The 26,547-nt window shown below is 36.1% G+C and overlaps 1 protein-coding gene across 6 annotated transcripts in view; it reads right to left on the reverse strand.

Moving 5' to 3' along the window:
• Positions 1-796: 796 nt before the first annotated feature.
• Positions 797-26,547, reverse strand: part of TCERG1 (transcription elongation regulator 1) — a 61,975-nt gene continuing 36,224 nt past the window's right edge. For 4 of the 6 annotated variants that reach the window (XM_032850820.1, XM_032850815.1, XM_032850811.1 and 1 more), the window contains 9 exons: positions 26,124-26,213; positions 16,909-17,027; positions 12,638-12,788; positions 8,165-8,329; positions 7,662-7,844; positions 5,359-5,538; positions 4,516-4,599; positions 3,115-3,215; positions 797-1,925 (listed from right to left, as the gene is read on the reverse strand). In XM_032850820.1, the coding sequence (XP_032706711.1) occupies positions 1,724-1,925; positions 3,115-3,215; positions 4,516-4,599; positions 5,359-5,538; positions 7,662-7,844; positions 8,165-8,329; positions 12,638-12,788; positions 16,909-17,027; positions 26,124-26,213 (1,275 nt within the window). In that variant the 3' untranslated portion in view covers positions 797-1,723. Of the gene's footprint in view, positions 1,926-2,213; positions 2,308-3,114; positions 3,216-4,515; positions 4,600-5,358; positions 5,539-7,112; positions 7,302-7,661; positions 7,845-8,164; positions 8,330-12,637; positions 12,789-16,908; positions 17,028-26,123; positions 26,214-26,547 lie in introns of those variants that run through there. The other 2 variants (XR_004381813.1, XM_032850827.1) reach the window with 2 other exon arrangements.

Consider the following 26,547-nt stretch of genomic DNA (forward strand, 5'->3'; position numbering starts at 1 on the left):
ATTCTACAAAGTTCACTTTTGTGGGTTATATTCCTATAATAGTTGTGTTCCTTTTGACAAACACTGCAGTTTCATTCCTCACAGGACTTAAAAGCCACTCAATGTAATTACAAAAATGACCTTCGAAAAAAGGGAGAAAAATATTTTGTTAATTTTCAGTTGTAGAGGTTAAGACCTTAGGTAACTCCAGTTTCCTACATATATAATTTCTGTGGCACTTCATATACAAGTACTAAGTAACATGTGAACAAGTCCATGTATGCTTGTGATGTGTGTTTGTGTGCACATGACATACAAATACAGATCTGTTGGTTCTTCCTCATTTTATGTTTTGTTGCAGTCACAGCTGGTGTGAGGAAACAGGGAAAATAAATTATCCAATTAACATATTTTTCTTAAGCATTTCTGCGGTACTTCGAAATGAGAAATCTATGAAGGAATGAGACAGAGGAGTCTTTAAACGGGGGTGGTAACGGCTAGAAAGAGCAAGTGGGGGTCAAAGGTAGGTATCAGGGTATGCTGTGCAGGACACACCAAAAGGATGCCAAGCAGGCATCAATCAGCCATATGGTGATATAAAAGACAAAAACAAGTCAACAAACAAACAAATCTGGGTCTTCTTGCTATGAAGCAATAAGATATTGCTAAGAGACTGAGCACCAAAATGGTTCTATACATTCCTTCCCTTTTATACTGCCAATAATTTATTATATTCAAGCCTTTAAAAACTATGTGATATTTAGGGTGTAAAGTCAGCTTTCTTTGTGCCAAATTACATTTGCTACTGCTTTTAAGAACAGGTTTAAAAGAAATTTTTTAATAAATTCTTTAACAATAATCATATACAATCCACATATATAAAAAGGGTTGGTTTATTGTAGTTCAAATACATAAACTGAACATTCAAACATCTTAAAATTAACTTTAGAAACAAAAGTTTAACATTCAAACAGGAGTATAGTTTACAGGGAACACCCAAGAAAGATAATTTGTTGTCTAATCCAGAATATTGATAAAGATCACTTAATGGTAAATAAAATGTGTTTAACCAGCAGTCCTATTCTGGCCAACATGTTAGTTATGACCATGGTTCCATACCTGAGAAGAAATTACTAAATAAATCTTCTCTTAGGCTAAACAACAAGACCTGGCCTCTAATTCTGAGGGGATAATCAAAGCACATAAGTGAACAAACAAAACTAAAGTGTTCTTTAGAGACAAAGGTAAAAGTATGTCCATTATAATAATCTTAGCCTCTGGAAGATAAGAATTCAATTTTCAGTGTTTTCTCTTTTACCCGCTTTAAAAAAACAAAATCAAAACAAAACAACCCCCAACTTAGGTTTTCTTGGAGTCTGTGGTTATTTGCATTTTGCGAGTTCAAACCACAAATGCTCTTACGTCTTGCATGTTTAACACTGCTAGAAAGAACGTCACCAAGTCACTGACTTCCACACCTCATAAAAGGATGATTTTATCTTCGAGATTTTAGATTTACTAGAGACAGCCTATATTTGAGTATGTATGTCAGTCATGCCACACAAAGAAAAGCATAAATTATTTCCAAAGTGTTCTCTGTTCAGAAACGGTTCACGAATGCTTCTCCTTCTGTTCGTCAGATGGTTCTGCAATAGTTTGACTAATGCACATACATGTAAAAACCTGAAAATTGGCTCATGCAAGCGTTCTGAATGAAGATCCCCCTGTGGAAGAGTACTGAGAATTATTTTGTTGATCGTCTTGTGGGCTCTGACGCTGTGGGAGGCGGGGGTGGACCCCGGCGGTCCAGGTCGTCCACATATGCCACAATCAGTTTACGCCTCTCCTCGGGCACACAGTCTAGTACTAGATACCGTTTGTCGTTCTGCAAGATTTTTTCTACATCTTTCAGGTGCTGATCAGATTCCTGGATTAGCTTTTTGGATCTGAAATAAGAAAAGAAGTCCAAGAATTACTGACTGCTGTTCCTAGGTCTTTCAGAAATGAGCTGGAGATGTCCATCTAGTTCCTAATCGTGTTTCCATTTTATTTATTTATTTATTTATTTATTTTTTTAAGAAAAATTTCACTGCAGTGGTCACCTTTGTAAGTTGCCTCAGCAAAGACTCCAAGGAGTGAAAGGGCCTCAGAAGCTGAATTACCCTCCCGCCCCTACTGGTGGTCCCTCCAGATCAGGGCTGAGGGTGGGTAGGTAAATCTTGCCCGTGCTGTACCTGTTCTGTGGATGAACAGAGGACTTCAGTCTGCGGGGCTGCCAATCCCAGCATCTCTCACAAGCTTTCACTTTCACATCTTTCACTAAATTAACTATAAAAATGTAGAAAGAAGTCTTACTTCACATCTAATTTAAAAGCCCAAGCTGATGCAAAACATTAAGGATCCTGACCAAAAAAATCCAATGACAAAATACCTAAAAACCACACCCTCAGCACTATCTATCCTCCCGTGCACATACCCTTCATTAAGATGTTTCCAATTTTTCTCTTAAAGGAAGAAAAGCTGGAGCATGAAACAAAACTGTTTCCTGTGCACTGACTGCTAAGCAACGTTAACTTGTTTTCCTGATGGTAAAACTGTTGGGAATGTGGAACTACTGGGCATGTTACAGAGAAATCTTGTTTCAAAACTCTGATTTTATCATTTAAGATTTTTAAAGTATCTAGCAAACTGCTATCGTCTAAAAAAAAAAAAAAGTTTTTGCTGAGCTTAAATAAGATGATTTCAAGCTTTCAACCTGTTCCACAACACTGAATAGTCTTCACAGGAAGCAAAGATAATGGATAGTGAAGGATTATTTTAAAAGTCTCTTCACGAATACAATTCTTAAACAGGGGTACTCCTAAAAAAGCAGTGAAGTAAAAACAAAAGTGTATCTAAAAAACGGGATGGGTGGGTAACACAAAATAAGAATTGACATCTGGGCCCTTTCTTTAAAAAAAAAAAAAAAGTAACGTATATATGGGCTGTATTTGGCCTTTGACAGAAGTTGGCTTCTTCTTATTCCTAAAAATTAATAATGTCAACATGTGTGTGAATGCAAAGAATGCTTTGGCCATTAGAGTAAGGACTAGTAAAGACAATGACTGCTGATATGAAACATTTCATTGCACACACCTATAGGTTATAAATTTGGTCTCTTTCAAAAGCGTCCTGAAGTCAGCTTTGGCTGTGATGTATTTGTCTCTGATGTATTCTTCAAATTCTCTTTGTTTTTTCTGCAAAAAGACAGTAAAATTAGAAAAAAAAGGTCACTAATTCCAAAATTAGAATCAATTACTTATTAAACCAGTTATTTGTAAGTCACGTTATAAATAATTCAAAAGGAAAAGGCACTAAGGTGTATTTTTGTTCATGTAACATTCACTAAAATGCAAAATACACAAAGTACATTTTTTAAGGCTGAAAGAAACCAAGAACAAGGTCCCATACACTGTATTAGCAGTAGCTAAGACTTGAGGGCTTGCTAGGTGCAACACTGCTGAGGGTTTGATGAGACTATCTCCCTTCATGTTCCTAACAACCTCAAGTGGTAGACGCTCTAAAAAATAAAGAAATTAAGGGGTAAACGTGCCTTTCCTATAGACTATATTTCTCTCTTCCAGCACCAAGACCATAATGTGGTATGACTTATGGGGAACCCCAACTAACAGTCATAACTTTACTAAGTCATACTGAGCATTTAGCTTTTCTACTAAGGGAATAGGAATAATGGGTATAAACTCTTTGGACAAAAAAGTAAATAAAATTGAATAAAATTTAAAAAGACCTTATTGTCAATTGTGAACAATCAGCAAAGTTAGAAACTGAAACTGGATCTGTCATCTATCAGTCTACCACTCTTCCCCAGTCGTGTGTAGTTTGTGGTCCACACCGTCTACAATCCAACTTATTAAAGTCAATCTATGCGGCTGTGCACTCTATACCTGGAGAAACCAACCAGGCAAGAATGATGGGGATGTAGAACAAATGAAAGGCAAAGGGCTAAAATAAGACCGCAGTCAGCTATGGCTCCCTTAGCCTCATTCACTATTTCAGAACCCAGCTGACTTCGTTTCCCACATGGGAGGCAGAGTGCAACAGAACAGAGCTTGGTTTCTAAAACTTCATTCGTCTGATGTTCCTCTACTCCAGTATCTGGAGCACAGAGGAACAAGAAGTGATGTCACAGCGTTCTGCTCGGAGGGCTCAGGGGCTCTGACAGCCTGGTACCGGTGTGAATGCATCTACCTGACTATATAATGAATAAAAACTAGAGCTTCATTAAAGCTCTAATATCCCCGAAGACAGGCTGGACGCCAAGGATTAAATTTTCAAGTTTCTACTGTGCTTTCCTGTCTATGTATTGTGCAAGACAAAAAATATGAATTTAAACTTCAGATTTATTTCTCATACTCTTAAAAGTTACTCAACTAAAACCATCAATTTCATTTTGGTCAAGATACTAGTGGTACTAATTAAGCACCCAGTTAATATTTATAAACTGACAATAGTAAATTTCAGACAAAACCCTCTTACCCTGTCACTGGAGGAGAACTTAATGCACCGAGGATCTTCTTTAATTATTTTTTTTACTTCTTTCCATGTGGATGTTAAGGTAATCTTTGAAAGGCAAGTGAATAAAAAAACATGAATACAATTCACTTTTATTGAGAGGGCTGAATGGGCAGCACATGTAGCACATGGTATCACACTGACCTGGCATCTCTTGTAATGCCCAAATGTAACTGGACTAGTTAAGGACAGGGAAGCAGCTTTAATGCAATTTCTTTTTGGCTTGCCACAAGAGTTATTTTCATGGCCATTATTTCAATGTGGCCTTAAGACTATCACCTGCAAACCCTGTGTCTCCATAGGTAACACCATTAACTTCTAAAGAAACTATCACCAAAAAGAGATCAGATAATCAGGAGAAAACCTGAACCACAGAGGGTACAAACTGCCAGTACTATAAAGGAGTCGGGGGGCAAAACAAGAGTAATATAAACAATGTCGGAAAAAAGAGCCTTGAAATTCTGGATAGCTTCTGCCGTGGTGCCAAACTGAAAATGGGGTGAAAGATGGAATCTATTAAACTCACCAGGAGGGATCAATGATCACACAGCTAGGACCTTATGAACTACCACAAGAGCAAGTACAAATACGGAAACTGCAGAAGGAAGTAATTTCTATATAGTAAGTATGCCATGAACATTTTACTTAAAAAAGGAGAAATAAAGTCAGAGAAGAAAGTATCACAAAACTCACCAATTCCAGTAACGGCTCTAAAGACCATGATGCCAATAATCACATCAATGTTTTACTTTTGGAATTATTCATGAAGGCCCATCTAGATTAAAACAAGGAAAACAAGGGACTTACTGCAGAAGTTTCATCCAGAAGTTGCCTAAAGTGCTCCCTCTTCTTTTTGGTAAGTGCTTCAATGTGTTCATTAAAAAGCTTCTCTTTCTCCTCTCTTTCCAACAAGGATCCAGATTCCCAACGGTGATCTTTCCGCAGAGTCCTCCGAGTATCAGACCATGACACATCTGAAGAGCGTACCTAAAAACGAACCAAAAAATTGTATCACCAGAGACCTATCTTCTCATATTTCAACAATAAAAGGCTTATTTATTTAGTTTAGGAATGATACATTTAGTAATAAAAGCTTCTGATGATTCCACCTTAGTTAAGCAGTCACTGAAAATCTCCTTTTTTAAAGCCAGAAAGCCCTCTGCTGAGAGCTCACCTAAGCTGTCAAGTATGGATTTAGAACTGGAGAAGGATGAAGAGAATTTCTATTTAACAACTTACCAACTTTCAGTACATGAAATGGATACAAATAAAACGGGAAATATCTTACTATATAATAGAGAGCTCACAGGGGAAAAAAAAAACCACTGAACAAATCTTGAGCTCAAATGTGTACCTATCAACTACCTACGGGAAGTGACACTTCTGAGCATAAGCAAGAATTAACATGGCTAACAAGAGAAGACATGGCGGATCTGGCTGGCTCAACAACCAGCAGAAAGGTACGCTTCACAATTGCAAATGGCATTACAAGTTATTACTAGTAACATTGCTACCAATGCTAAGAAATATGGGAGACTAGAAAGACAGGTAAGAAAGAAGAAAAATACAAAAACTTTTATTTAACCAGCATTTATCAAGCATCGATAACCGTGTCAGCTGAACACAGAGCTCGATACTGGGAAAACAAGTAAGACACCATCCCTTCCTTCAAAGGACTCACTTTTTTAAAAAAAAATTTTATTTATTTATTTGACAGAGATCACGAGCAGGCAGAGAGAGAAAGGAGGAAGCAGGCTCCGCGCTGAGCAGAGAGCCCAATGTGGGGCTCCATCCCAGGACCCTGGGATCATGACCTGAGCCAAAGGCAGAGGCTTTAACCCACTGAGCCACCCAGGCACCCCAAGGACTCACTTTTTTTTAAGGGAAAAGAGGCGTATAACCAAATAATCCCAACAGCATGTAGCAAGGGCTGCAGAGTTGTATGCTGAACACAAGGTGGCAAAAGGGAAGAGGAAAAACAAATCCGCCTTAGATGGGTCAAGATCAACCTCACAAGAGAGAGATTTGAGTGTGATCTTGAACAGTGAATTTGTAACTGCAGCAGGAAACATTCTAGGTCGAGGGACTGGCATGAGCAATGACGGGATTCATTAATATGTAAGTATGGTTCATTAGAATTAAGTTCAGAAACGCTGGAGCTTAGGGGGCAAGAGAGGAAACCAAAGAGGGTAACATAACAGAAGGCTGGGGAGTTAAGAAATGAATAGCCTGATATATTATGCTAAGAAGATGGAGTTTTAAATGTAGGTGACCACTAGAAGCACAGAGAAGCTTCTCTCTCTGTAAGCCACAGGGAGAGTGACAAAATCATTTGGTTTTTACGAAGATTTCTATAACTGCAATAAGGAGGATGAATTTGGGGAAAGTAAAAGCAGGGAGAACAATCAGGGAGTGACTGTAACTGTCCAGAGAACAGAAAGAGGAAAGTGAAAACAGATCATCAGAAGAAAGGGAAGAAATCAGAAGACATGACAGCAGTAACGAAAAGAAGAGAAGAAGAGGAGAAGACAAACAGTGACGGCGACAGGAGAAGGAACAAAACAAGTACAACAGCAGAGCGGCCTTGGGCATTCACTGTACAGAGAACACCCTACACACCTCAACAACCCTGGGTGATGCAGAAGGGTTTTTCAAGAAAATTCCAGGGTATCTCCTGGGGTTAGTACACCTCCAGTTCTTTCTAGATCTCACACCGTCTACATGTATAATAATTCATCATCACAGTGACCCTAAATCATCAAAGAAAAAGGTTTAATTATGTTCAGCATATTTTATTACTATGGCATGCGGTGTGTGATAATTTAACATGACTTCCATCAAGAATAAAGAACTTACTTACCTTTGAGACTATAAGATCATAAATTTTTATATATACAAAATATCTAATCTCTGAAAATGTTAAATAACTAGGGTTTTCCTATTCTAACGGTGCTAATACCAAAAACTCAATTTTAAAACACTTTATAAAACTTACCAAATTATCTCAGAGTCAATTTAAATATGAAAATTTTCACTAACAACATAATATAATAGATCTCTAATATCCAGTACTATAAAGGGGTGAGGGGCAAAACAAGAGTAATACATACCATGTCAGACAAAAGAGCCTTGAAATTCTGGATAGCTTCTTCTCGTTTGTGTTGCTCTCTCTCTCGGTCTATTTCTTTTGTTTGCTCTGAACGAGCCTTTTGGACCTCTCTTTCTCTTTCTCGAAGGCTTGCCTCAATGCGGGCTTGCCTTTCAAGCTCCTTTTCTTTTTCCGAGTCTAAATTCTGTAAAAGTAAAATTACAGTATCAAAATATGTTTCCACAGAGTAGTTGCCAAATAAAAAATCTCAAACCTGGTTTTTACCAAGGATACTCCTCAACACTATACCTTGTTTCCACACCAACTACTAAAGATTCTTATATTAAGAATACTAACCCTCTCTCACTATCTCTCGTCAAATAAATAAATAATATCTTGGGGGGGGGGGCAGGAAAGCATACCAAAAAGAAAAACTCCAAATCCCAAACAGGAGTGAATACCTTTATAATACAATTAAGAATTTTATTATTCTATGCTTACAGTACAAGTAAACACAACAGTTACCTTGGCTATTTTTTCAATATACTGTTTGAAAAGGTCTTCTCTCATTGATGAACTGTCCACTGCTTTGTAACGTGGGTCACTTTCTACTTTGTCTTTCACTTTGCTCCATCGAGATTGACTGTCCAGGTGATGATTAGATAACAGTTCAAAGAAATCCGATTTAATCTGTATTTCAAAACATGTAGTGGGATAGGGGGGAAATGTGCCATGAGAAATTCCTCATATGCAAACATTTTAACCAGAAAAAACTATTCACTTACCTTAAAGATGGGAATATTAGTAACTTTTTAAATACATTTAGAGTGGAGTAATTTTTAGTAAAAAAGATTATCAGAATCACCTCTTTTAGGAAAAATATAAAAATCAACACACACATTAAGCTCTCATTTAAAATCTACCAAATTCAATATAAATCATTTTCTCCAGTGAAATTACTGAAATACAGAAAAATAAAATCTTAGGTTGTTTCTAACTTTTGCATTTCAGAACTGCCTTTTTTTAAAATAAGAATTCACATTTATTTTTAGGTAAGATGCAGGCTTATGAACTGATACTAAATTATACTTTAATATCAAGACAGTAAGAATGACTTATTTTAAAAAGTAGACGAATAACATTTTTTGTTACAAAAGGCAAATCTGGAAAGAGTTGAGCACAAATAAGTCACATTCATTTGAAAATTGAAAGTATATTGTTAAATGTCTAAAAAGATAAAAAAACAGGGAAAATTTTTGTAATTTAGTTTAAAAAAGCAATGTTCACACCCTTATATATACAGAATTTCTATGGTCATAATCGATCATTATTGTAAACATTATTTAGATCTTTTGTATTTTTTAGCCATTAAATATATATGCCTTTACCATTAAAGAACTCAAAAGTTTTAATGAATTAACATTCTTAACCAATCAAGGACCAAGTTAGTAACATAATACCAAGGGTATGAAATGGTATTAATCCTTTAGTGTCAACATGTAAAATACTTAGAATCCCTTTCCCAAACTGTAATTCTCATTTTTTTTTTTAAACAGGGAAGAAAGGGATAAAGGAGGCATTTATTTTTATGCACCTTTGAGGTCCTGTTTAAAAATTTAGTCTCATTTAAATTATCTTGTACTCCTACCAGGGGAGACACATGAGGTAGCAGTAATTCAATAGAGGATTCTGACCATCTCAAGAACCTCTCCTCCCAACAGGGATTAAACATCCTGGCTTCCCACCTGATCAAGGGAATGAGAAATTAGGAATGGAATCATTCTTTCTGTCTATTCCAACCCTCACTTCCCCTATGAGAGGATTAAAAGGAAAGATGATGTACTTTCTGGAAAACAGCTGTAAGTTTACAAGCAAGTTTCCCTACTAGAGATTTAAAAAAAAAAAAAAAAAAAAGCTAACCGGCTCTGGATTTCTTTACTACTGAACTTAACTCTTGCCTTTGTTTGGAATAGTAAGAAATACTCATAAACCCAGTATTTCCAGACAGTGAAAAAGAAACTACCTGATATAGTGATTTAACAATTCTGTTCATCTTGTGTACTCTATATCTGACATGATGAACACCCAATTCCTAAATGCATATAAACCACAAAGCAAAACTGACAAAATTTATGTGAAATAAAGCATGCAAGCTGTATCTAACAGGAATCCTTCCAAGCCATAGGAATTTAAATTGACTTAGTACAATTTTCACGTATTAGACATGAAACCTATGAAGTAAGGATTATCATATAGGTTTTAAAAATGTGTGATGTATAAACAAAGTGAACTTTAAATAAAGTTAAACTTCGTTTCACTGTGGATACTACCATGACAGGCTAATTACATGGTTTACCAAAGCTGCTATTTGTATGGGAATTACTTAACAACTGCATAAATGTCAAGAAATTTATATATGTTACACTAGCAGCAATTCAAAGCCCTATATCCCCTATTTTCTTCTCTCTCCAAATGGAAGTACCTTATCATCTAAGCTGTTCAGTTCAATAGGAAAAAACAGTCTCCCTAGCCTTATGTACGATAACAAAAATATTTAACTTGTTCAAAATGAAATTTAAGGGAGGGTAGGGAGAAAAATGCCAACTTTATGACAGGATTAATTCTATTATATGCAACTTCAAATGTGCTATTCCAAAAAGTATATTACTTAAACCATAATTTTATAAAAATTGGTTGTAATAAAAAAAATTGCAATAAAATTAAAAAAAAAAAAAAACTTGAGGGTAGCTACAAAACAGCCCATTAAAATAAGCAGAATTTTAGGGACTTTTTTTTTTTTTTTATAAAACTGAAAATTACCAGTAAAAGCTGTATGAAAATGATTTTACCCTTTAGCTTAAAAATGTCTAATGAAAGGGGGAAAAAAGCAACTTCACCAAAAGTCAATGTCCTTCAGAGGTTTCTGACTCAGCAAGTAATTACCTTTAAACCTTTACTATTCAGCTGTTAATTACATTACCTCAATGCTACAAACAGCAACTAGAGAATCACAAGAATAAAGAAACTCCAATATACCAGCACCATGCTACTAGCACTAATCACCATCCAATTATGTGATTTTAAAAAAATGTGATTTAAAAAAAAGGTACAGACAATATACTTCATAAAAATAAATGCACAGTAAAAGTCATGAAGGAACTTCATTAACCAGCTACATCTCAGAATGTGAATATTAAATAAACTATATTTAAACCCTTACTTTAAAGATTTCTGTTTCATGGCCTGGTTAGTAATTTTGCATTCTTTAAACCGGTTGAGAAAGTTTTCACTTTAGTAATTTCTAGCCTTTTTTTTTTTTTAAAAATTAAGTAATGATACAAAACCAAACCTACAGAGAATTAATTTTACAATCAAAAGAAAATAAAGCTGTATATATTAGGTTTATTTAGATGTGATGTCTATTTAATTTACTTCAGTTAACACATTCTGGGCACAACTCTCATCACTTCATAAGGAAAAAGACTAAAAAAATATAAAGTACCGGAACTGCGGGAGGCTAAAGTCACCACACAGAGATACCAATTCTTTCCTCACTAGGGAATCCCACAATACTTTGTGTATCAGTGATTGACAGCTGTCAGACTGAACTGATTGACAGGCCGCACAGCACAAAACTGTAAAGTCTATCCACTTGTTATAAAACAGAATACACAAAATAGTTACAAAAAAAAAAAAGTGTTCAGAAAAAGAACATTAGTTAAAAATGCAAAGAGAAAAACATTCAATTTGTATAAATCACATAGTAGCAATCACTTATTTACTTGCTTTTCTTTAATCAAATAGGTTTTATTACTAAAAGTCAAAAAAGTAGCAAACAATTCATTAACATGACTAATTCAACACTCAATTTTGCACATTTCCTAAGAAGCATAATCATCTGGGAAAAAAAAAGTTGACAGTTAAATAATTCTGAAAGGATCTACATGGAAGCCCAATAAGCATGTAATCAGGAAATTTCAGGTATTTCTGACAAAAGTCATGTCACCCAATACTACTGCTATTTACAGTGAAAGAGGCTTCTTCTCAATAAGAGAGGTATTACTTCCCTAATAACATTTCGTAACAAAATTTGTGATGTTTTAACTTCCTGGAATAACAGGCCACTTTAAATGTCAAAAATGATTAGGCTTCAGAGGTTCTTTTTCTCCATTCACAAAGCACACAGGGACACTAAGGAGAGTAGCTGCATGTTTTGATGGTTCACGCACCACTGGTGCCGTCTCCACCAGTCTGCTTCTCCGGTGGTGGGCTCCTCTCCATTCCTGACACTGCTATCAAATGACATTTGGAATTCATTAATCTTTAATAGCTGACCTTTATTTCTGATAAGCAATAATTTATATGTAAGATATGCTTGCTAAAAGAGTAGAAAGTCACTAAAATGCTATCTTTTAGAAGGCAAAAAAGATAAAAAAGCTTTTTGAAATGTAAAGGTTACCACTTATTAAGAACCTTGAAATCTTAGTAGGCAACAGAGAATAAACAGACCTAACACTCAGTCCTGGGTTTACTGGGCATCTCAGTATTAATAAAGTGTAAATGCAAAATAAAATATAAAGCAAATCTAGGTAGTTTAGTGAAGTAAGTAAAATATACATCATGGGGCACCTGAGTGGCTCACTTGGTTAAGTGTCTGCCTTGGATCAGGTCATGATCCCAATACCTGGGATCAAGCCCCACATGGGGCTCCCTGCTCAGTGGGGGGCCTGCTTCTCCCTCTTCCCCTCCCCCAAGTTATGCTCTCTCTAGCTATCTCTCTCTAATAAATAAATAAAATCTTTCAAAAAATAAAGATCAGGGAAGTAAAGGGACAATTCACACACACAAAAATAACTATAAAACTTACCTTTAAAGCTAAACAGTAAATGTGAGTGCTGTAATTTATGCCCATGAACAAGATTAGCAACACAGCCCCACATTAGTCCTCTCCTATTCACACTCCCATCAATCATACCACCAGAACTAAAACCAACTTACCTTCTCACCTCTGGTCTTCGAATCTTCTTTCTCTTTCTTTCTTGCAGCCGCCACAAATTCATTAAACAAGGCTTCTCGATCTTTCATCTTTTCAATCGCTTTGAATCTTGAATCTTTAGCATGCTTGGCTGCAAATTCACTAAAAGTAGCTCTGTAACAAAATGGCAAGTGTGCTAACTTTGGTAGAGCTATTTCTGCTTGTAGAAAGGTATAGCAGAAGACACCATTTTTTCAGCAAGAGTATGTACCAAAGAGTCATTGAGCTCCAATATCTGCCCAAATAGGGAATAATGAGTTACAGACAGGAGTAAAAAAAGGGCTAAAGGGTGAAAATGTGGTTAACACTTGTGTACTATCAGCAGTGACACTGGGGGTAACACATCAGAGAGCAAAAAATGTATGTGCTTCAAGAGACTTCAGAGCTAATCTATTTCCACACTAAAAAGAGGCTCAGTCTTGCTTCTAGCCATGGAGGAGTAACTTTACTGAATTAGCTCTCCTTCCAGAAACAACTATCGAATAGGATAAAATATATGAAGCAACTGATTGCAAAACAGTGGACAATAGGTAGAGTACAAAGACTGAGGAAAGCCCCACTACCCTCTGCCTCAGAACAATTTTCCAAGAAACTACTCCAAACAGAGTACAGTGGTCTCAATAGCCAGAAGCATGAAGATCAGAGTTTGGGTGCTAAAATGGCAGAGGAAAAAGCTATAGAAGAGAGTACCCCATAAGTATACTAAAAAGCAATTCCCCTCCAGTGTATAGCCAAGACTGGACTGCAACAGTAGGGAAAGACCGCACCCACCCCCAGCAAAGCGCTACAAGGTTAAGAGCAAAAAATACCTTAGAAACTGACAGCAGAAAAAAGAACAGCATTAAGATAATGAAGTCCACAAAAGATGCACAAGGGAGACAAAGCTGGACTGCTGAAAAACACCCTCCACTTTCTGAGATCCACACTAAGAAAGTCTTAAATCAAAACTAAATTACATCAGCCTGTAATAAAGTGAACTACCTGTGAAAACAAAACCCCAGAATTTCCAACATTAAATCAGAAAACATTAAACATACAAATGCATAATCCATACCAAAAAAATTTTTAATCAACAGAAATTAAACCCAAAATGCCCAGATACTGTTCTATGCAGAGACAAATCCTTTAAAATTATTATAATATACTGAAAGGATTAAAGATAATTAGGTTCAAGGAACTAAAAACAAGGTCTTAATGAATGAACAAAAAAAGGGAGTTTCAGCAAAGACACAGAAAATAGAAAAAAAGAACCTAAAGCTAACTCAAAGGAAAAATTCAATGGATGGGCTTATTAACAAAAGATGAGACGAAGAATAAAGATCCAATGACTCCAAGTTAGAGCACTAACAGTTATCTGCTCAAAAGAGAACACAGAAAAAAATTTAGGGGGAGGAGGAGAATAGTCTCAGGGACATGTGAGATAATACCACAACACTTTAAAATAGGTGTAATTAGAATTCCAAAAGAGAAAAGAATGAATCAGAACGGAAAAAATGCTGATCAAAAATTTTCCAGATTTAATGAAAACATCAATGTACAGAGATACAAAAAGAACACAGAGCTGCCAAGCAGGCTATATAAAAACATGAGGCCTATGAGGGCTAATGAGGCTTAGCACAGAAAAAAAAAAAAAAATTTCCTCATATTTGGATATACCTCAGAAGTTTTCACCTTACATAATAATAATTTGCTCTTATAATAAATATTCCTACATTTAGCATGTTTTTAAGAGAGGAAAAATCTTACTTTCTCCTTTTAAGAACTATCTATTTCAACTCACATATAAAACACATCTTCTCAGGTGTTAAAGGTTCTATTACAACTTTCATTAATAATGAAAAAACTGGTTAACTTCAGAATTTACAATTTAAAACATCAAATGAAAACTAGGAGTACCACTCACAGCTAACATTTGCTATTTTTACTTTACGCTTTGGCAACCAAACCTAGATTCTAAAAATTTTTACATTCAACTATTGTTACTCAGAATACCTAATTTCATTAATATAACATTTTCAACAACAGGATCTATTGTCAACCTGGTCTGAATAATGGACATGTAACTTCAATAAAATTTTAAAGTAAAAATTACATGTCCTAGAAAAGGGATCACATGTAGTCCACCAAATGTTTTCTTTTCATGATTAACTAAGCACCTTGCATTATAATTTTAAGAAAGAAGAGCAATTACTACTATGATTAAAGAATAAACTTTTTTTTAATGTAAAAATCAACTTATGAAAGTGAGAATTACTCTACAGGTATTTCTTTTACTTCTAATAAAGTAGGGAAAATAATAATTATTTTTCACCAGAAAAGACCAAGATGAAGTTTTAACAGTAGATTCAGATAGATTTTTATGACTCATGTCTTAACTCCCAAAAGCACTACTTGGTAACAGACATGTTGCCCTTTTTTCTCAGGGAGAGTTAAGAGTGGATGATACTAGTAGGAGACCAGTAAGAGTAGAGTGACCAGGAGCTGACCCTAGGAGGAATGCCTTAAGATTTCCATCAAAATAGAAAAGACTGGGAATGGGCACTAAGGTAATTCTCCCCAGTCATTCTGTCATTCTTTCCCTCAGAATAAACTCCGGGACTCTTTACAAACTCTACTACATCTTTTTCCATTACAAAGTGAACTTAAGTTAATGGACACTATCTTCTCCATTTTAAGTTTTTCCTCTTCATTTTCTGCCACTCCCTAAAATTGGTCCTTACCTCTATGCTAGTGTTGAATGTATTAATAGAACAATACAGCACAATGTCCCCAGTGCCAATACTTCCTAGTTATGTGCCTCATGGCTTTATTTTTTTGAAGTAACCTGCAAAGTAGAGATCACTCTAACAATTCTATCAGCCCCAAAAGAACACCAACAGGATTTTGACTTTGTCAAATCCACAAAATGGAAATCTCTTCAGAGTCTCAGTTATTGGCAGATTCATAATGGTTTTAATAGATACATTTTGCTGAATCACTTGAAAACAAGCTGCAGACATGCAGAAATCATGAGACTTCACCTATAAATATTTCAGCACATATCTCCTTCAGAGTGAACCCTTTTCCCTCCACAACCACGATGTCCCCAAAAAACTGTAAATTCCCTAATACGTAATAACAAACCATGTTCAAATTTCCTCAACAGCCTTCAAAATGTCTTTTTTTATAACCCAGTCGCCAAGTACCTGACCCAAGAACTCACCCTTCTGATTAGCCAAACAGAAAGGTCCAAGACCCCTTGGAAAGTCTGAAACTCAATTACCCCCTAACAAATATTACATTCTTCATAGCCACAAATACTCTGTTAGCTTTACTATCTGAAATGCTATTAATGCCACAGGTTTCTCTTCATACTTTAAATACAAAATCATAATACCAAATACACTTTCTCAAACAAAATCACTCTTATCTCCAATGACAAAAGTAACTGTTTAAACAAGATTAATTTTTATAAAACTACTGTTTAACCCAGACACTCCATGATTCTATCCCATAGTTTTGGAAATTCTCCATGATATAAGGTGCTCACAGCAGCATAATAACACCACTGCTATAAATAAATAAGAAAGTAATTCTCCCTTGCCTAGACTATTCTGTGTTAACACCAGAATCTAATTGAAATCCCAAATTCACTTGGGTAAGTTACCTAATTTACTCTGTCTTACTTTCCTTCTCTGCAAAATAGGTATGAGATGAGTACATTAATCATGCATTTAAGTGTGTACATGTATCTTTAAGTGCACATAAAATATCCACGAGATGATGCCATTATTGTTGTGACACTAGTCACATAAGTTTAAAATATTTCATCTTCTTCAGCCTATTATGCATACTCAATACCCATTAACGATCAATTGAAAATGTCAGAAAAAAACATAACCTAGACAGGTCCTTCACCACTTCAATCAAAATAATGTTCCTGCACTGCAAGTTATTATGTATAAAACTTTAAGATGGAGACAGTTTTGTGTTTTTTTTTAAATCATTTACCAGTTTCTAGAGAAGGAAATTTATTCCCACAGCGAAGCTTTTAAAACAAGGTACCCTTCCTGAAATCCAATGCCTCTCAAGGGCACAAGAGATTCCTCTAAAGGAAATATATTAAGAATGAAGACCAGAAATGTGGCCACCACTAACCAAACAATCCAATTATCCAAAAGACACATATTCTCTTAGCTGGTCTTAGAAGAAAGCACATAAATATTTTGAAATGTTACAGTAATGAACCATATACCTTGGATTAAATTTTGCTTCTTCCATCATTTTTTTGAAATCTTCCTTGGCTTGCATTATTTTGTTTTTCTTTTCCCTGCGTTCTTCTTCTGCCCTTGTCTTTACATACTGATCAAATACCTATCACAAAAATAAACCAATTTGACAAGTTAGTCTTTCATACAAATAATTTAATTACCAAATTACGGAATCTATAAGAAAATACTAAGTCAATATCTTTGTCCAAAATGTAATAGAAAAATAAACTACAGGTATCTCAATTATATGCAAATTATCCACAGCAAATCTCAGAAGCCATCTGTTTCAATTTCCAGAACAAAGTTAAAAGCCCCTATAACTTTCATTTTCCCTGATTACAAATTAAATACATGTTCACTAAAAAAATTTCAGGCAATATAAAATGTATAAAAGAAATTACAGTCCTTCCAAATCTCTCTAGGAAAAAACATCAAGCTTTTAGAACAGAGAATTTAAATTTATTTCTGTGATTCTCTTTAAGGCATAACTATTTTCAACAAAATGTAATGCTTTACATCTATCCTAGAATATTTTCCCACCTAATAATGTACAGACAAGATAATAGACTGAACATGCACACCTATTTCCTGTTCTCAAGTGCCAATAAAATGCCAAAAATGGTTTGTTGTTGTTGTTGTTTTTAAATCACAAACCAGCAAGAACAGGCCAAAGGGAAAAAAGAGAAAAAGCAACTCACAATGGTGAAAAGTGGGTAAGTACTAAAGGACTTGGCAGGCATGATAAAGTAGACCCTAACTCAGCAGTCAAGAAAACAAAGAAACCAATTCTTTTTTTCTTATTAGAGAATACTCAAATGGCTCCACAAGTGACAGCACCAGATATCCAAAGAAGTGAGGGTGGCGTATAGCTACAATAAGGCTGTTTGAGAAGGAGTCCATCAATAGATGCCCCTTGCCAACATACCGCAGGGGACTGCCACTCCTGAACCTCAGTTAAAGGCAAGTGATTAAGTCTCCAGAATAAGGGATGGCAATTCACAATCTGCTAGCTAAATCTGGCCTGCTGACTGTTTTTGCACAGCCCAAAAAAGTTTTAACATTTTTAAATAGTTAGGAAAAAACATACTAGAAAATTTCATGATATTTCAGGACACAGGACAATTAAATGAAATCCAAATTTTAGGGTCCATAACTAAAGCTTTATCTGAAGAGTCATATTCACTCGTTTACATCTATCTATGGGACCTCCTACACTAGAGCTGCAGATTATATTATAGTGACAGAGACCAGATGGTCCCAAAAGCTGTAATATTTATTATCCGACCCTTTATGTTAAAATTTTGCTGATTCTTGCCTCTAAAAGGAAAGCAGGATCTCTGCCTGGGTTGGGAAGAGAGGGAGGGAAACACAACATGAATTAGAAATGAGGCATACCAGTCAGAGAAAACAGCAAATTAACCAGTTACATACCAAGCAGGAAGACACAGTTCGCCCAGGGCAAAAGCAGAAAGGACTGTGTCCTCTCATCAGGACACTAAAGGACCGTATCAAGAATCCGAACGGCCTAAAAATTACGTCCACCAGGAGATCCTCAACAAACGCTTTAATCACCCTACAGCAGGGCTTTTCAACCTCGGCACTTATGGCACTTGAGCCAGATAATGTTTAGCAGCATCCATGGCCCCCAGATACCAGTAGCACCCCCTCAGTTGTGACAATCAAATGTGTCTCCTGGGGCAAAACTCCCCCTGATTGAGAAGCAAGGCTTTACAGTAAAGGCAAGTCGTGGGAGCCCACTTAGATGCTCAGAGTGCCCAGAGAGCATTTTAGTCCTTCATTCTTAATCATGAGAAGTCAGTGTCTCTTTAAAGACATCTAAAGAAACTCTCCAGCATGAAAAATAGAAACCAAAATAGAAACTATGCAGGAATATGAAAACTTAAAAGAAAAAGAAAAAGCTTCCACGATGTCATAGAATTAAGATACTACAACCATAAAACAAGAAAAAGAAAAAAGAAATCCTAGAAATTAAAGGATGACAGAAGAAATGAAAAAATTAAAAGATTAGACTAAAAAGACAAGAAAGTCACCCAAAATGTTTGTTTTTTTTTTTTTTTAAAGGCAGAAATAGAAAAGAGAAAAGAAACTTTAAGGACAAGCCCACAAGGGCAAATTCTCTGTCCCATAAAGAAAAAATAAACAGGTAGAAACAAATCAAAAAAGCAATAGAAGAAAATCTCCCTGAACTGAAAGATACAAGTTCACATACTAGAAGGGCCACCAAGGACCCAGCACAATGGGCCCCTCCCACCAAGGCACATAATCACCATGAGATTTCAGAACTCTATACACTAAGACAAAGATTCTACATGCCTACGAAGGAAAAATAAACAGGTCCATAAAGAAAGGAACAAGTAAATATGGCTTCAAAAACAACAATGAAAACGAGAAAAAGAGCAGTGTCTTCAAAATCCTGAAAAAGATTTCCAATTTCAAGTATATTAACCAGTCAAACAATTCCAAATTAAGGATATACAACAAAGGTGTTTTCAAACATGCCAGGCTTCAGAAATTTATTTCCGATGCATGTTCTCCCCAAGAAGCTATTACAGGAATGAAATGTGTCAAAAGGGAGTAAACCAAGAAAGAAAGAAAAGACTTATGATGGAGAAAACAGGTGGAACCCCCCTTCATAAACTTCCCCCAACCACCAAAAAGAAAAATGAGGTAAATCCCAGGATGATCATCCTTAAAAACTGACAGCAATACATCAGGTATAGAGGGCAACCAGTCCAGAATGAATCAGAAGGCTCCGGAAGAAATGTCTTCAGAAAGATAAAACTGGGGCAGCAGTCTACTATTTTTCGTAGTGTATCTTATAGAACTATTTCACTCTTTAAATGTGTTCATGCACATCTTCAGAAAAAGTCAAACAAAAAAATTTTCTTTAAAATACTTCTTTCCAGGGGCGCCTGGGTGGCTCAGTGGGTCAAAGCCTCTGCCTTCGGCTAAGGTCATGATCCCAGGGTCCTGGGAGCCTGCTTCCCTTCCTCTCTCTCTCTCTGCCTGCCTCCCTGCCTACTTGTGATCTCTGTCAAATTAATAAATAATCTTTAAAAAAAAAAAAATCCTTCTTTCCAGGTCAGGCCATATATATCTACTAATCTTTAATAGCTTGATAGAAATACCTACAATTATCTCACCAGTCTCTTGCTACACATGCAGGTCATTTTCAGCACCCTCTTAATATAACACTGCAATAAATCCTGAAAGCATATGCATGGTGACAGAAATGGGAAAGAGGGCTCTTTTCAACCCCTTTCTCCTTCCTTGGTACATACTTTCTCTCTCTCTCTTTTTTTTAATTTACCCATTTCAGAGAGAGTGCACAAGGGAGGGAAGGAGGAGAAAGTGGACATCCCACTGAGACGATGAGGGAGGGCCCCAGTCAAGCAAGCCACCCAGGTACCCCCTTGTTATATACTTTCTTATTTGTAGAAGTGGTAAATCAGAAATAAAACCCAAGTGAATTTATGTTAACTTTCTTTTCAGAAGCTCAAGAAGACTTCACATCCCCTCCTCTGGGATATCCCACACCAAGGTTAGGAATCACGAGCTGAGATTAAGTTTCTCAAAGAAAATTAGGAGTTCTGTTATGCTTCCAAGTGTCTCCTAATTATTTGTGTCATGCCTCAATACACTTGAGCTTTATGTTCCTATTTTAAGCGCTTAGTTTCCTACAACATCAACTTGTGAACAAAATGTTGTAATTAACACCATGAAAGTTAGTAAGTTTTTAAAAACAACTCCTAGTTGAATTTTATAGGCATAATCAAAACCATCCAAATTAAAGGGCTATACTGTCTAAGCCAAAGCAACTTCTCGGTGGTGGTTATAGTCCATTTCTTTGCATTTTTTACAACACTTTATTGAAGTATGATAGACATTCAAAAAACTATACACATTTAATGTATACAACTTGGTAAGTTTGGAGATAAATATACATCTAGGAAATCACCACAGTCTATGCCAAAAACATATCCATCACCTCCAAAACATTCTTCCAGCCCTTTTAATTTATTCTTATTTTGAATGTGATATTAAGAAACTTAATGTAAGATTTATCTTATGCAACAAACCATAAGTGACTCTTAATCTCACAAAACAAACTGAGGGTTGCTGGGGGGAGGGGGGTTGGGAGAAGGGGGGTGGGGTTATGGACATTGGGGAGGGTATGTGCTAAGGTGAGTGCTGTGAAGTGTGTAAACCTGGCAATTCACAGACCTGTATCCCTGGGGACAAAAATATATGTTTATAAAAAATAATTTAAAAATAAATTTTAAAAAATGTATCTTATGTTAGCAAAATGTTAAGCATCCAATACCATACTACTAGCTACAAGCACTATACTACACAAACTTCTAGGATTTAGCTGTCTTGCATAACTGTTTATGCACTTTGTGAAACTTGGGATTTTCAGACTTTTCCGTACGTATATTTTTCTTCAAATATAAATTTGTGAAAAGTATGAGTGTGATATTGTGTTGTAAGAAAATCTATATATCTATGTATTTGATAAAGAATGAAATATTGCCATTTGTAACAACACAGATGGAGTAGAGTATTATGCTAAGCAAAATAAGGCAGTTAAGAGAAAGACAAATACCGTTATGATTTTACTCATACGAGGAATTTAAGAAACAAAGCAAATGAGCCAAGGGAAGAAAGAGTGAGAGACAAACCAAGAAACAGACTCTTAACTATAGAGAACAAGCTGATTACCGGGGCGGGGGGGGGGGCACGGGCAGGTGAAATGGGTGATGGGGATTAAGGAAGGCACTTGTTGGAATAAGCACCAGATACTGTAAGGAAGTGCTGAATCACTAGATTGTGTACCAGAAACTAACATTACACCGTATGCTAACTAACTGGAATTTAAACAAAAATGAAAAAAAAAAAAGAAAGAAAGAAAAAATATGTATTTGGTCTTCATCCCGGCTCTTGGCCCGAGTTCCTAAAACCCTTATAATTTCCTAAATGATAAGGGCGACAGAGCCACCCTACTGTTGTACCTGGCTCTTGCCTTGTAGCTTTGATATAGATAAAGGTGAAAAGAACAATTTTGTTATTCGTAACAAGACCCTTTCACCTGTACCTAAACTAGCATGAGTGAAGTGATTTCTGGAAAGCTGCCAGATAACCACAGGATGGCAGAGAATCACCAATGGAACCCACCATCTCATTAGAGCTTTGGAACTTTCAAGGACTGCGACTGAGTCTAATCACCAATGATCAATGACTTAGGTCAATCATGCCTATGTCGTGCTGCCTCCATAAAAATGGTAACCAAAGGGATTCAGAGAGCTATTGGCTTGGTGAACACTTCCATGTCCCAGAAGAATGGCACACTCCCAACTCTGTAGAAAGAAGCTCCAGAACTTAGGACCCTTCCAGATCTCACCCAACCTACATCATCTGCTATTCAACTGTATCCTTTATCATATCCTTTCTTATAAACCACTAAACATAAGTGTTTTCCAGAGTTCTATGAGCCACTATAGCAAATTATTAAACCTGAGGAGGGTACTATGGGAATCCCTGATTTGTAGCCAAACTCAACAAAAGGGTGCAGAACGTGGGAACCTACTACTGGTGACTGGCATTCGAGGAGAGAGCAGGTCTTGCGGGACTGAGCCCTTAATTTGTGGGATAGGATCCTGACTCCATGCAGACAATGTCAGAATTCAATCTAATGGTAGGTCAGCCAGCTACTGTCAGAGAACTGACCGATGTGGAAAAATACCCACACATTTTTGATGTCCAAGTATTCAATCTGTAGAGGAATAGTTTTTCCTTTTCAAAAGATCTCCATTATTTGATTCTCACTTCAATTTAATTCAATTTATAATTTGATACTGACTCAGTAAACAGTGGCCAAGACGGCCAGTTGACAGTCAGTAACTATCCTGGTAATAATGCCTTACCATATTATAACATTATCAATCTTAAAAAGCTCTCAATACCACATACTACATTAAAATGTTTATTTTTGAAATAAGGTAATAGACGATTTTAAAGTGTTAGCATAACGAGTCTCTACATTAGAGCCTAAAATCCTGCATGGACATGGTCTGATTCTGTTGAAAAATGTTATTCACTTTCTAACCTGTCAAAACAAAAACGAAATATAACAAAAATATTTGACTCCTTAAGTGATCTTTTATTAAAAAAAGATTATATAAGGAAAATCTCAAGTTAAAACTTATGGTTACAATTATATAAAATACTTATTTTATAATGAGGTAAGATATACATAAAACTACAGATAATTAGAAAAGCACAGAAGTGAAAGAGATGTACTTTTGGATTACGAGACAATCAATGAAATTCTTAGTTTTTTAAAAATCAAAACACAGGGGCGCCTGGGTGGCTTAGTGGGTTAAACCCTCTGCCTTCGGCTCAGGTCATGATCTCAGGGTCCTGGGATCAAGCCCCGCATCAGGCTCTCTGCTTGGCGGGGAGCCTGCTTCCTCCTCTCTCTCTGCCTGCCTCTCTGCCTGCTTGTGATCTCTGTCTGTCAAATAAATAAATAAAATCTTAAAAAAAAAATCAAAACACAAATTTCAAAAATGAAGTTACAAAGTACACATATGTAACTAGCACTTAATTGATTTCTCCTTGATTTTATACTCTTATGCAAAAAATAAAACTAAGTACTGAAAAAGTACATGGATTAATGCCAAATGTCAGCTTACGCTTTCATTTCTTATACTCCAGTTGTTAAGAATTCTACTCAAATTAAGTACAGTTTTTATTTAAATAAAATAATGCTTGACAGTTTTCCTCTTTTTAACTATTACTCTTAACAGGAGGTAACACCATCACCTTACAAAATGCCTCCTAAGGAGAATTTTAGCTCTCAATATATACCTGTAATTTAACTCAGTAAGAAACTGTAACACTCGTAATGAAGAGAAAGTCAAAAAAATTTTTAAGTAAACCTCCAGAGATAAGCAGGTTAAGCACTGTTCCAGGCATTACACATATAGCAATGAACAAAACAAAGTTCCAGCACTCAGAATTTATATTCTACAGTAGGAGACAGAATATAAGCTAATTTTAGATAATCAGAGCTAGGAGTGCTATAAAGGAAAGAAGGCAAAGAGATACACTGATCCAAAGGCACTTGCACATGCACCTGAATAAAATGATAGAGCATATACAGATATCTGAGGGAAAAACATTCCAGGCAGAGAAAAAAGCAAGTACCAGAATGTGCCTAACTTGTTCAAGGAGTAACAAAGGAAGTGTGGCTAGAATGAATGGATCTAAGAAAAGAGCTTCAAGAAGTATGTAGTTAAAAGAGTGTAAGCAGAATCTTACAAGCCGTGATAAAGAATTTCAATTTTATCCTAAATGAAATGGGAAGCACTGGACATTTTTTAAGCAAAAGAATAGTAACAATGCCTTAATCTGTCAGTTAAACTTTAAAATTAGTGTGGCTGCTGGGTGGAAAAAGAACCTGACTACAGAAAAAGCAAGAATGGAAGGAAGCAAAGAGATCAGTCAGAGGCTACACAGATGCTGAGAAATGGTCACAGTGCCTTGAAATACAGTGGCAGTGGGGGAAATGGTGACTAAGAAGTTGTATTTACAAGCTTTTAGAGGTAGATTTTTTTTTTTTAAGATTTTATTTATTAATTTGACAGACAGATCACAAGTAGGCAGAGAGGCAGGCAGAGACAGAGAGAGGAGGAAGCAGGCTCCCCGCCGAGCAGAGAGCCCGATATGGGGCTCGATCCCAGGACCCTGAGATCATGACCTGAGCCAAAAGCAGAGGCTTTAACCCACTGAGCCACCCAGGCGCCCCTAGAGGTAGATTTTACTGACAGACTTGAAATGTGCAAGGGGGAGAAGTAAAGAATCAAGGCTGATTTGTACTTTTTGATAGGGCCATCAACCCACCTGAGAATGAGACCATCACACAGTTTAAAACAAAAACAAAAAACCCTACTATGCTTGAAATGCAGATGTAAATATATCTGAAAGTCATGCTTTTCTATTACACATACTAAAATACATGTCTGGCACACTGTTAAATGTCCTCTCTTCGTAAGTTTGTCACGAGACCTACATGCATAATGGCACAAACAGTGTAGAGAATTATTCCAACTGCTAAATTGTCAGTATAAAGGACAGACTACCAAAGGAAATCCTGTAGTTCAACGGCCCTATAGCAAGTGGTTCAACATACTCACCATTCTAAAGAGATCAGTGTCAGGGTGGTCCAGGTAATTCAGAAACTATGTAAGGAGCAAGTGTGCAATGCTTTAGAGGAAGAAGCAATCATTGTGAGATATGTATCACTGCGTCATCATGGGAATCAACGGAAACCCAATAAACAGGCAACTCTAATCCATGTTAACTCTAGTTCAGCAGAGACTCTCAAGTGTCCATCAATTCTTTTAGTGTATAACAAAAAGACATTTAAAAGATGCCACTTAAATGTAGGATGTGCAAATGAAACGTAAACATGTCTTTTGAGTGTTGTCTATCTACAATATACACACACATTCACACATATATATTGGCACTAACAGGAAAGTTATAACACCAGTACCGAATCCTGGTCCCATCTGTTGGGAACGAATGTAGGTGTTTCTTTTTCCTTTCAATTCTTTGGTATTTTTCTTTTCTACTCTAAATCTACATCATTTGCTCAGGAAAAAGTTAATTAATGAGCACAGTGAAATGCATTTTGAAAATTTTAGATATAACCTCAGTGTATATGAGACATAAAGAGAAAATGCGCATGAAGCAACAGTGACGTCCACAGTAAAGGCAAAACTAACCAAGTCTATTTCTGAGGCAGAAATGTCCATACAGATGATAACCGTGTTCTAAGATTTAAGACTATGTTTTTAAAGCACTCTGGAGGTGCCTGGGTGGCTCAGTGGGTTAAACCCTCTGCCTTCGGCTCAGGTCATGATCCCAAGGTCCTGGGATCGAGCCCCACATCAGGCTCTCTGCTCAGCAGGGAGCCTGCTTCCTCCTCTCGTTCTCTCTGCCTGCTTCTCTGCCTACTTGTGATCTCTGTCTGTCAAATAAATAAATAAAATCTTAAAAAAAAGATAGCACTTTGTTACAGGGGTAAAAAAGGATGGTATTTTATTCCTCCATTTTAAAATAATGCTGCTAAGGGATATACACTTCTTAAATAATGTTATTTTCCTTTTACCTGTTTTCTCTCTTTAGGATTGAGAAGTAAGTACCGAGGATCAAAAACTATCTTGTGCAACTCCTTCTCCCATGTTGAAAAAGCAGACACCTTTAAAATAAAAATGTATTGCCTCATAATTAAGTTGGCTCTAAAAACATAAAGGTCATATAATTTTCCTTGAAATCTACAGGACATCTGCTTAAAAAGGAGACATAATAAAAACCATACTGAAGTTTCCATCACTAATAAATGACAAGCAGTGGGAAGCTAGCAACAGCAAATTTCCACACTAATTGGCTCTGAACATTTCTATACTACACAGAAGTAACACACACTTAATTAGTCATTAAAATAACCACTACTGTGTGACATTTTAAAAATCAGTACATCAGAAAAAGCCTTGAAGATTTGCATTTTGATTTCCTATGCTTGCTCCAATCTT

This window comes from Lontra canadensis, unplaced genomic scaffold (assembly GCF_010015895.1).
Source record: "Lontra canadensis isolate GAN:19392208 unplaced genomic scaffold, GSC_riverotter_1.0 scaffold4, whole genome shotgun sequence".
Lineage (NCBI taxonomy): Eukaryota > Metazoa > Chordata > Mammalia > Carnivora > Mustelidae > Lontra > Lontra canadensis.